Source organism: Muntiacus reevesi, chromosome 2, assembly GCF_963930625.1.
Source record: "Muntiacus reevesi chromosome 2, mMunRee1.1, whole genome shotgun sequence".
NCBI lineage: Eukaryota > Metazoa > Chordata > Mammalia > Artiodactyla > Cervidae > Muntiacus > Muntiacus reevesi.
Window position 1 is genome coordinate 88,258,150 of NC_089250.1, and position 12,371 is coordinate 88,270,520.

Sequence of the window (12,371 nt, forward strand, 5' to 3'; positions counted from 1 at the left end):
CATTCTGTACAAGGATCCAGATATTTTAAATCCAAATTAAAACACAAATAGCCCAAAGGACAGCTATATCTCGAGGTCCAAGGACAGTTTATGACTAGGCAAATATAAATATTATGTATCTAATAGACAAATAAAATATAAGTATTATTTAGATGTTGCTTTGTTATGATTTTTTTTGCCTTGCCAACAATACAATGTGATAATCAAAACCTTGTTTTTTTTAATTGATAGTCTTGACCTGTATGTTTGTAACAAATAAAATTTTGTTCCTAAATGTGACTGTATAATAAATGCACTGCTTGTACAGGCAGAAAAATTATTTTAATCAAGATGTGAACAGGTGGCTCTCAACAGAGCCACAAGTGCCTAAGAGTTCAGTATCACTGTTCTTTGTATTTAGAAATGTCATGAATAGCATGCAGATGACTCCAGAAAAAAAAAATATTGGACATATGCATCTGCACAGTCCTCTGTGAATCTGCTTTAATAACAGTTCAAAGAACTTGTCATTGTTGACAGTTGCCTCTTAATATTACAGAGAGGTAGCCCTAACACAGCAGTTTAGATACCTAAGCTGCTCAGAAAAGCTGGATTGCAGCAGCTCAGTTTTACAATTAAGTGACACTCTTCCCTATTTATGACCCTGAAAGTTCAGGAAAAGCCTATCAATTTTTATCACAGTGTGTTGCTGGCAAGGCAAAGAAATTTCATAACAAAGCAACATCTAAATAAGATAAATAATATCTGTATCTGTCTATTAGGTACATAATATTTATATTTGCCTAGTCATAAACTGTCCTTGGACCAAGAGATATAGCCATCCTTCGGGCTATTTATGTTTTAATTTGGATTAAAATATCTGATCCTTGTACAGAATGACAGTTTGTGAGCCAGGACTTGCTGGATCCTTCTTGTCTCATTTTTAACCTAACACAACTATTTCATGTTTCAATGATTTTAAGTAATTTAAGGAGATAATTAAGGCTTCAGGAGTAGTATCTATTATGACATTCTTAAAGTACTAAGTTTACAGGTTTTAGAATTAAAACATGAAGTAAAATTTGAATATAGGATTCAAACAGGAAGTGCTAAATACATGAAACAGGTATTTCATTAGAATTAAGCTGGAAAAACCACTACCTCCACAATTCTAGAAATAGGTGTTCATGGAGTAATTCAAAGAGAAGCTTATTTAGCTACTCAATTTTGTAATTTAAAGTTCTTTAGTCTTTGTTGTACCTTAAATATACTGAATTCACCATTTTCCTTACCCATTCTCATCATACACAACGATTTACTCTCAGTTTTTAAAGAATTATTTCTCTGATTATTCTAATATTGCTTATATTTTCTGTTTCCTCCATGATAATGAAAACTTGCTAACAATTTGTAGGCCAAAATGATGTGATCTGAATAGCCAGCTGCAGCATTTAGCAGTAAATTAGCTTGATTTTGTGAAATGAAACACTATGTTTTCTATTTACCAAAAAAGTAAGATCATAGCCATTAAAAACATTTCATACTCCAAAATTTTCACTGGTATAGTTTCTGGACCTCTAAAAGTTTATTTCAATAATTTAAAATATTCAAAATTTCATGACTACTTACTGGTGCTTACTTATACATTAAAATACTGATTTTACTGCTTAGAACTTTATGAGTATGCTTGACATTTGAAGCTCCTACAATCTGGTATTTTCTTACTCAACAAATTTTTCTTCTACCACTCTGTAGTGTGACTCTACCATTCTAATCAAGATAACATAAGGTCTTCTCAGTCCTATGAGTACATTGTGACATTGTGTTCATTCCCATCATTATTCTTTATTCATATTTCTCCTCAAAATATAGTCTCTTCATCTCACCATCTAACTAAATTCTATTATTATGATCAGTCAAGATAATACCTACATAATTATTTAATTACTTAGGAAAATTAGGGCCTCACCTCATATATCCAAAAGTACTAGCTATATTAAAACTTAAGTGTAAAATTTAAACATAACACAGAAGAAAACACATGTAAATATCTGCACACAGAATAAGATCTAAATATAAAAACAATGGAAGAAATTATAAAGAAAGGATCACTAGATTTCATAGAAACAAACTATCATACATTAAAAATAACTTGAAAAACCTGAAATGACAATAAACTGAATTTCTATTCAATAAACTGTATAGGAAGACACGTTTTTTAGCTCCTTTCTCCAAATACTTCAGAGAACACCAAAAGGTGTTTCAGCAAAACGAAAATACTGTAGTCAAATAGCCAGTATCCAAGAAGGATATTTTTTAGGTTTCTGCTTGTTTTACTGCTTAATTCTAACCCCTCTCGTTAGGTATGTTAAGTGTACGGCCATCACTTGTTTGTTCACAAATGCTTTTATTGCGCCCCTGCCATATGCCAGAGACTGTGCCAGGTACTGAGACCATACTGCTGCTCAGACAGACATGGTCCCTTCAATCACAGAACTCAGGTCTAGCACAAGATAAACATTGACCAAGCAGCCACCCAGATTGTGGTTTAAGAAAAGGTACACAGAGCACTATGACAGCATATGAAAAGGATTCCGCCTATTAGAGACGTGGAGTGCGTGTGGTTCCTGGAAGATTTCCCTAAAGAACTCACATCTAAATAAAACTTATAACTGCAGTAGCTATACCCTAAATTCTTCTGTACCTTTCTGTGTCTCATACAGTAAGTCTTCTATATCCATTAAATGATTTATTCCCATTAAATTTGAAGGTATCTTTGTTAACCAGCCTTCAGTTTTCAATGGTATGAATGAAGTCAGCTTTAGGATACTTTAATAGGGGCAGTTTAGGAAGATACTTTTATTTTTACAAGGTTAAACAACTTAAATCTTACCTACGTTATAAGATCATCTCATGATCAGTCTTGTCAGATTTAGTGGCAGAATCCTAAACCCCAAAGGAATGACGAAACACTTACATTCTGAAAAAGAATTCTTCACATTAATTTATGTACTAAAAATTATGTACAGCTATTAAAATTGCTTCACTAATAGTACACACAGATTATAAAACAAATTAAATGTTATTTAAAAGCACATATTTTTACACTGTATATCCTGGAAGTTTGTTTATTACTAATTCACAAATATCTTTGCATTGCTTGGAAATGTTTAGTGAACCAAGGTCATCACTGTCTTCTTCAAAGTGATCTAAAGTACTGCTATCCAGGACATTAAGTTCTAGTTCCGACAGATTAGAAGGCAGGTAAGAACTCACTTGAGATGTCCGAGGTGACTGGCTTTTTTCTGAGGACTTGCAAACTGTTCTTGTTTTAGGTTTAGCAGAGATGTCACGATCCTGCTTTAGAACTTTAAAATTATGCATACTGTTTTGGTCTCTCTGGTTTTCTTTTTCCTCAGTCCAGTGTGATGAAGAGAAATCACTGAAAGATGCTTCCTCCAAACTTTTATCTTGAGTCTTTGAAACAGGAAATCTTTTATGTGAGAGTACTGGAGATCCAGCTGAAAAAGGTGGGCTAAGAACAGAACTCTTTTCACTGCTGCTTTTCCTTATGGACAACTTTGTTTCACTGGACTTGCTTATATGTTGACTGTGTTTTGGATTTTCTGTCCCTGGACTGCTATCACGAGCTCGTAAAATTCTGCTGGTGTCTTCAGAACTGCAAGGGCTGGTGAAGTCATCTGAATACTTTAGTTCTGAGATGCTGTCAGAGCAACTACTTGTAGTTGGATTGTTTTCATTGATATCAGCAGTTAAAATGTCATCACTAGTGATTTTGACCTGCTTGTCATCTATTTCTTTATCTATTCCAATTCTGTCAACTACTGCAACCTGCTGGAAAACACCTGGACTTTGAACTTTCATGTCCACTTTTCCTTCCAAAATATTTGTACAAATAAACTTTTCTGAGATGACAGAATTTGCAGGACTCACAATTTCTCCCAAAAAACCATTATTGCTTCTATTTTCATCACAATCAGCTGTCTTTTCAGTTGCACATTTCAGTTTAGTTTCTTTGGTTGTGCTAGGGTCATCATCAACTGCACTAATTTGCTTTGAGATATTGCTATTTTCAGCGCAAGATTCATCTGATTCTAAACACTTATCTTTAGGCAGTTCATGTGGCTTCTGATACAGTTCAGCAAAACTTAGTATCTTAACTTTGGATGATGGAATTCTGAGTTTTGCACCTAACATTTGTGTTTGCATTTTTCTATACTGTTCTCTCTTTTCATGTTCTACCAACATATTAGGATTTTTTTGTTTTAAACGTAGTTTAAGTGTGTTTGTTAACCCATAAAGTAGTCTTCCCCTTGAAACTCTTTTGGGGGGGGCACCACCTTTCTTTTCAAAATATTTACCTTTCTTAAGGTTTTCAGTTTGGTTCTTTTTATACTGAAGACTCACCAACTTCTCATTTTCCCCCACAGAAAGTTTATCCTTCTTAGATTCAGATTTACAGGTGGATTTCACTGAAGATTCTGGTGACTTCTTATCCTCAGCTCTATATAACCAGGCTAAGTGAGGATGTATATGAGCAGGGCTTGCCATGGGTTGGTTGTATAACAAGGACAACTCAACCAACAAAGCATTTAACAAAGGCAGCTGCCTTATAGTATTAATTCTATTTTGTTCAGTTGGAGGATGATCTGTAGTTTGACTACTTGCTCCTGTATCCTGAATGCGTGCAGGATTTACAAGCACTGGACCACTCTCACCTGTTGCAGAATTTGTATGTTCTGGAGGATTAGTATGTGTTGGGGGATTTACAAGATTTTTTTTCAGGAAAGTACCATCATCCCATTCCTCAGGTGATTTAATTTGAGGCTCAATGGTAATTTTACCCAGTTTAGGGGGTGTCTTTTCTTGAGTCAAATGAGTGTAATACAGAGGAGGAGGGCAAATTATGTTAGTTTCAAGTTCCACCTCTGTGCCTTCCTGATTTGGGGGGCTACTCCTCTCACTGCTACCCTCTGAACACATAACAGAGTTGGTTTTGCCATTTTCCATAGAATCCGTGTAATCAGAGTCAGCCTTGCTATGGAAAGCTCTTCCCTTCAAATCCTTCCCTGCCCTTGAGATTTTTACATCCACCAGAGGCTTATCAGCATCTCCTGGGCTTGGCTCTGAGTCTGGCTGCTGCAGCTGCTGGTTTTCCTGCCAGGTTTGGGGGCTGACCTGCACTGACTTCTGCACCTCCATACCCTCCACTCCACCTTCTGTGGAAGCGACTGGCCGCTCCAGATGGCCCAACAAGCTGCTTCCCAGATCAGTCAGGCGGTAACCCAGGGCAATGTCCCCAATCCGCTCCCCGTCTTGGTTACACAGCGGGAAACTTCCCCGATGACTCTGGGAGCTGCCGGGGGCGGCGGACCCTAAGATCTTGTGGACCGCCGCGGCCAGAGAGATGCTGCAGGACCCCAGGAGCTGCGGGGGAGGGGTTGGGTGCCCGGCGGGCAGCTGCAGCAGCAAGGCGTAAAGCGGGGTCCGAAGGAGCAGGCGGTGCAGGGTGGCGGGCTGCAGGCGGAAGAGACAGGACTTGCCGCGACGGAAGCTGACCAGGCCAGGCCGAGACTCCTGAGAGGGGGCGGCGGGCCCGGCGGGAGGGTAAACCAGCAGCGTGGGGAAGTCCAGCAGGCGGAAGGCCACCGCGGGGCACAGGCTGCGCGAGGGCAGCGGCGGCGATGCTGCCTCTCCCTCCTCCTTTTGCTCCTCCTCCGCAACCACGGGTGGCTGCGGCAGCCGGGCTTCAAGGTATACCCAGTCTACGAGTAGCTCCAGCGAGAAAAGCCGCTCAGACACCGCGGACGGCATTGCTGTTGCCCGGAAACGCTGGGAGCCGAAAACTGAAGTCCTCCGTTCTCGCGAGAAACAGGGAAAACCCGGCGTCTGTCCTGTTCTCTCGCGAGATTTGAGAGGGCGCCCAGACAGATCCGAGATGCGGCTGCTGTGGGAATTTTCGGTTTTCACTGTACCTCTTTGGCTTCCAGACTTGTATTAACACAATGCTTGTAATACCGAAGCTATGAATGGGGCGGGGTGGGGAGAGCAGTACGCGCATGGTTTTTGGTTCGAGTCACGTTTTATCACTATAAGTTCCTTGCAATTTTGGAGTCCTGTCAAATCTATCAGAGGAATATTAAAAGTAAATCAGGGCTTCCTTTCGAGTCTCCAGGCTAAAGCAAGTCAGCTAATTGTCCACAACCGGCCTTCTGTGCTGCTGGTTACCCAAAAGGTAAGGATATGGCTCTGAAGCGGCATGGAGGTCATTGTCAGTGTGGTGGCGCCGGGACACGCACAGTGAGTGTGGGCACATCGCCAGCTGAGGCATCCAGGTGTAGGAGAGTTATGTTAATGATTTCGGTACATCAAAACTAAGGCAGCACCCATTATTATAGAAATGCAAATCAGAACCACAATGAGGTATGTTCTCAAACTGGTCGGAAAGACTATCATCAAAAAAATCTAGAAGATAAATGCTGGAGAGAATGGAGAAAAGGGAAGCCTCTTATACTGTTGGTGGGAATGCAAACTGATACAACCACTATGGAGAACAGCATGGAGATTCCTTAAAAAAAACTAGGACCAAAACTATCATTCAGTTCAGGTGCCTTACTCAGTCGTGTCCAGACTCTTAGCGACCCCATGGACTGCAGCACGCCAGGCTTCCCTGTCCCATCACCAACTCTCGAAGCTTACTCAAACTCATGTCCATTGAGTCAGTGATGCCATCCAACCTTCTCATTCTCTGTCGTCCCCTTCTCCTGCCTTCAGTCTTTCCTGGCATTAGATCAGTCACCATCTACAGTGATTTTGGAGCCTCCCAAAATAAAGTCTGTCACTGTATGCATTGTCTTCCCATCTACTTGCCATGATGTGATGGGACCAGATGCCATGGTCTTAGTTTTCTGAATGTTGAGTTTTAAGCCAACTTTTTCACTCTGCTCTTTCACTTTCATCAAGCGACTCTTTAGTTCTTCTTCACTTTCTGCCATAAGGATGGTGTCATCGGCATAAATGAGGTTATTGATATTTCTCCAGGCAATCTTGATTCCAGCTTGTGCCTCATCCAGCCCAGCATTTCTCATGATGTACTCTGCATATAAGTTAAATAAGCAGGGTGATAATATACAGCCTTGACATACTCTTTTCCCAATTTGGAACCAGTCCATTGTCCCATGTCCAATTCTAACTGTTGCTTCTTGACCTGCATACAGATTTCTCAGGAGGCAGGTCAGGTGATCTGGTATCCCCATCTCTTGAAGAATTTTCCACAGTTTGTTGTGATCCACACAGTCAAAGGCTTTGGCGTAGTCAATAAACAGAAATAGATGTTTTTCTGGAACTCTCTTGCTTTTTCAATTATCCAGTGGATGTTGGCAATTTGATCTCTGGTTCCTTGGCATTTTTTAATCCAGCTTGAACATCTGGAAGTTCATGGTTCATGTACTGTTGAAGCCTGACTTACAGAATTTTGAGCATTAATTTGCTAGCGTGTGAGGTGGGTGCAATTTTGTGGTAATTTGAACGTTCTTTGGCATTGCCTTTCTTAGGGATTAGAATGAAAACTGACCTTTTCCAGTCCTGTGGCCACTGCTGAGTTTTCCAAATTTGCAGGCATATTGAGTGCAGCACTTTCACAGCATCATCTTTCAGGATTTGAAATAGCTCAACCGGAATTCCATCACCTCCACTAGCTTTGCTCATAATGATGCTTCCTAAGGCCACCTGATGGTTCCTAAGGCCACAGGATGCCTGGCTCTAGGTGAGTGTTCACACCATCATGGTTATCTGGGTCATGAATATCTCTTTTGTGTAGTTTTTCTGTATATTCTTGCCACCTCTTCTTAATCTCTTCTGCTTCTGTTCTGTCCATACAATTTCTGTCCTTTATTGGGCCCATCTTTACATAAAATGTTCCCTTGGTATCTCTAATTTCCTTGAAGAGATCTCTAGTCTTTCCCATTCTGCTGTTTCCCTCTATTTCTTTGTATTGATAACTGAGGAAGGCTTTCTTATCTTTCCTTGCTATTCCTTGGAACTCTGCATTCAGATGGGTGTATCTTTCCTTTTCTCCTTTACCTTTAAATTCTCTTCTTTTCTCAGCTATTTGTAAGGCCACCTCAGACAATCATTTTGACTTTTTACATTTCTTTTTCTTGGAGATGGTCTTGATCACTGCCTCCTGTACAATGTCATGAACCGTCTTCCATAGTTCTTCAGGCACTCTGTCTATCAGATCTAATCCCTTGAATCTGTTTGTCACTTCCACTGTATAATCATAAGGGATTTGATTTAGGTCAGATCTGAATGGTCTAGCGGTTTTCCCTACTTTCTTCAATTTAAGTCTGAATTTGGCAATAAGGAGTTCATGCTCTGAGCCACAGTCAGCTCCCAGTCTTGTTTTTGCTGACTGTATAGAGCTTCTCCACCTTTTACTGCAAAGAATATAATCAATCTGATTTCGGTATTGACCATCTGGTGATGTCCATGTGTAGAGTGGTCTCTTGTGTTGTTGGAAGAGAGTGTTTGCCATGACCAGTGCATTCTCTTGGCAAAACTCTGCTAGCCTTTGCTCTGCTTCATTTTGTACTCCAAGGCCAAATTTGTCTGTTTCTCCAGGTATCTCTTGACTTCCTACTTTTGCATTCCAGTCCCCTATGATGAGAAGGATATCTTTTTTGGGTGTTAGTTCTAGAAGGTCTTGTAGGTCTTCATAGAAACATTCAAATTCAGCTTCTTCAGTTTTAGTTGTTGGAACATAGACTTGGATTACTGTGATATTGAATGGTTTGACTTGGGAAGGAACAGAGATCATGGTCATTTTTGAGACTGCACCCAAGTACTACATTTTGGGCTCTTTTGTTGACTATGAAGGCTACTCCATTTCTTCTAAGGGATTCTTGCCCACAGTAGTAGATATAATGGTCATCTGAATTAAATTCACCCATTCCAGTCCACTTTAGTTCACTGATTTCTAAAATGTCTATGTTCACTCTTGCCATCTCCTGTTTGACCACTTCCAATTCTAGTTTTGGTAGTTCCAAAACTACTGCATGGCCCAGCATTCCCACTACTGGGCATATACTCTAAGGAAATGGAATTGAAGAAGACACATGTACCCCAGTGTTTCTTGCAGTGTTACTTATAATGGGAAATGGAAGCAACCTAGATGTCTGTTGGTAGATGAATGGATAAGGAAGTTGTGGTACATATACACAATGGACTATTACTCAGCTTTAAAAAGGAACACCATCTGAGTCCATTCTAATGAGGTGGATAAACCTAGAGACTATTATATAGACTGTCAGAAAGAGAAAGACAGCTATCATATATTAATGCATATATATGGAATCTTGAAAACTGCTACTGATGATGCTACATGCAGGGCAGCAAAGGAGACACAGGTATAAAGACAGACATTTGGACTCAGTGGGGGAGGAGAGGATGGGATGATTTGGGAGAATAGCATTGAAACCTATACATTACCATATGTAAAATAGATAGCCAGTGCGAGTTTGATGTATGACACAGGGAACCCAAAGTGGCATTCTTGGACAACGTGGCAGGATGGCAGGGGGAGGGAGGTGGTGGGGGGTTCAGGAGGGAGGGGACATGTGTATGCCTATGGCCAATTCATGCTGATGAATTCACATCACAATATTGTAAAGTAATTATCCTCCGATTAAAATAAATAAAATTCAAAAACTAATGTATCTACATAAATGCTGGGGTGACAGAGACTTATAGTTCTAGCCTGGTTTCAAGGAGACATACTTCTAACCTCAAAAAGCTAGCCAGCTAGGTTGAAACCAAGGTCCACAAGTAGCCTTGAATGCCATAGCAAGGAATTTGGACTTTATTTGGTATAAATTATTTTGAGTTGTTACTGGGTAGGGAAGGTCAAAGAAGACCCTCTCTCACGGACTTCCATTCTTAGTTCTTCAGATTCCTCAGAAGAATCTGAGGTCTTACCTATGAAAAAACAAGTTTATTAAGGGAAGAAGACAAAGAGCACCTCAAGGGAGAGGTGGGCCAAGCCAACAGAGTCACTGGCACTGGAATGATGAGGTATGGCAATTTTTAAAACAGGGCTTTTACATATTCATTTAGGTGGTCATGGACTGACAGTTTTGATTGACAGTTGTGAGTTACATAACAACAGACTCTATTACCCATGTCTTTCCCATAATTCAGGCCGATATAATCAGATGTATGTATAGAATATTTATGAACCCTTAGTGGGCTCCTGGCTGCTTCAGGTCACTTGTGTTGAGGACACAGCTGTGTACCAAGGGCACGTGTGCAGAGGTGTAGATGCCCCTGTGGTTAGTTTGTATCCACTGTGTAGGTACAGAGCCTGTGCTGGAGTTGGAAAAGTGTGGTTATTTTGTAACATATTTGTGAACTATCCTGGGCCAGCAGTGGGGTATGTCTGGGGTGGGATTTAGAGGTCAGGTTTCTTCCTTTTCTGCTAGGCCGCCCTTTGTTGCTCATGCCTAACCTTCCAACTAGCATTAATAAATGTGATTATATTGATGTTTGGAAACCTAGCAGTACAAATATCAATACAAAGGATGGATTCTACTAATAAGAAATTCAATTCAGTGCAATCTTTTGGGGAGGCTGTTGCAGTGGTCTAACGAAAGATATTTGTGACCAGAATGTGGTTAGGGTTGGTGCGGTTTAAAAGGAAGTGACAGATATGAGACATTTGTGAGAGCAGAATTTTTAAATAGAACTTGATTAGAGAGAAGTTTATATTTCCAAAAAAATAGCAAGGAGAGATAAGAAAGCCTTCCTCAATGATCAGTGCAAAGAAATAGAGGAAAACAATAGAATGGGAAAGACTAGAGATCTCTTCAAAAAATTGGAGATACCAAGGGAACATTTCACACAAAGATGGGCTCAATGAAGGACAGAAATGGTATGTACCTAACAGAAGCAGAAGATATTAAGAAGAGGTGGCAAAAATACACGGAAGAACTGTACAAAAAAGATATTCACGACCCAGATAATTACCTAGAGCCAGACACCCTGGAATGTGACGTCAAGTGGCCTTAGGAGGCATCACTACGAACAATGCTAGTGGAAGTGATGGAATTCCAGTTGAGCTATTTCAAATCCTGAAAGATGATACTGTGAAAGTGCTGCTGCACTCAATATTCCAACAAACTTGGAAAACTCAGCAGTAGCCACAGGACTGAAAAAGGTCAGTTTTCATTCCAATTCCTAAGAGAGGCAATGCCAAAGAATGCTCAAACTACCACACAATTGCTCTCTTCTCACATGCTAGCAAAGCAATGCTCAAAATTCTCCAATCCAGGCTTCAACAATTCATGAATTGTGAACTTCCAGATGTCAAGCAGGTTTTAGAAAAGGCAGAGGAACCAAAGACCAAATTGCTAACATCCGTTGGATCACTGAAAAAGCAAGAGGGTTCTAGAAAAACATCTACTTCTGCTTTATTGACTATGCCAAAGCCTTTGACTGTGTGGATCACAGTAAACTGTGGAAAATTCCTCAAGAGAAGGGAACACAAGACCACCTGACCTGCCTCCTGAGAAACCTGTATGCAGGTCACGAAGCAACGGTTAGAACTGGACATGGAACAACAGACTGGTTCCAAACCGGAAAAAGAGTACGTCAAGGCTGTATATTGTCACCCCTCTTATCTAACTTATATGTAGAGTACATCATGTGAAATGCCAGGCTGGATGAAGCTGGAATCAAGATTGCCAGGAGAAATATCAATAACCTCATTTATGCAGATGGCACCACCCTAATGGCAGAAAGTGAAGACCAACTAATGAGCCTCTTGATGAAAGTGAAAGAGGAGAGTGAAAAAGTTGGCTTAAAGCTCAACGTTCAGAAAACAAAGATCATGGCATCTGGTCCCATCACTTCATGGCAAATAGATGGGAAAACTGGAATCAGTGGCAGACTTTATTTTGGGGGGGCTCCAAAATCACTGCACATGGTGCTGCCATGAAATTAAAAGATGCTTGCTCCTTGGAAGAAAAGTTATGACCATCCTAGACAGCATATTAAAAAGGAGAGACATTACTTTGTTAACAAAGGTCTGTCTAGTCAAGGCTATGGTTTTTCCAGTAGTCATGTATGGATGTGAGAGTTGGACTATAAAGAAAGCTGAGCTCAGAAGAATTGATGCTTTTGAACTGTGGTGTTGGAGAAGACTCTTGAAAGTCCCTTGGACTGCAAGGAGATCCTAAAGGAAATCAGTCCTAATATTCATTGGGAGGACTGATGCTGAAGCTGAAACGCCAATACTTTGGCCACCTGATGTGAAGAGCTAACGCATTGGAAAAGACCCTGATGTTGGGAAAGATTGAAGGCAAGAGAAGGGGACA

At 40.4% G+C, this 12,371-nt stretch overlaps 1 protein-coding gene across 1 annotated transcript; it reads right to left on the reverse strand.

The window, feature by feature from the left end:
• Window positions 1-990: 990 nt before the first annotated feature.
• Window positions 991-5,824, reverse strand: MAP10 (microtubule associated protein 10). The gene has a single exon (XM_065919844.1). It carries the CDS (start codon window positions 5,812-5,814, stop codon window positions 3,082-3,084), a length of 2,733 nt encoding a protein of 910 aa, XP_065775916.1. The 5' UTR covers window positions 5,815-5,824; the 3' UTR covers window positions 991-3,081.
• Between the last annotated feature and the right edge of the window lie 6,547 nt (window positions 5,825-12,371).

Bases quoted from the DNA above. Each gene is read 5' to 3' on its own strand.
- MAP10 (XM_065919844.1), bottom strand. From the start codon at position 5,814: ATGCCGTCCGCGGTGTCTGAGCGGCTTTTCTCGCTGGAGCTACTCGTA.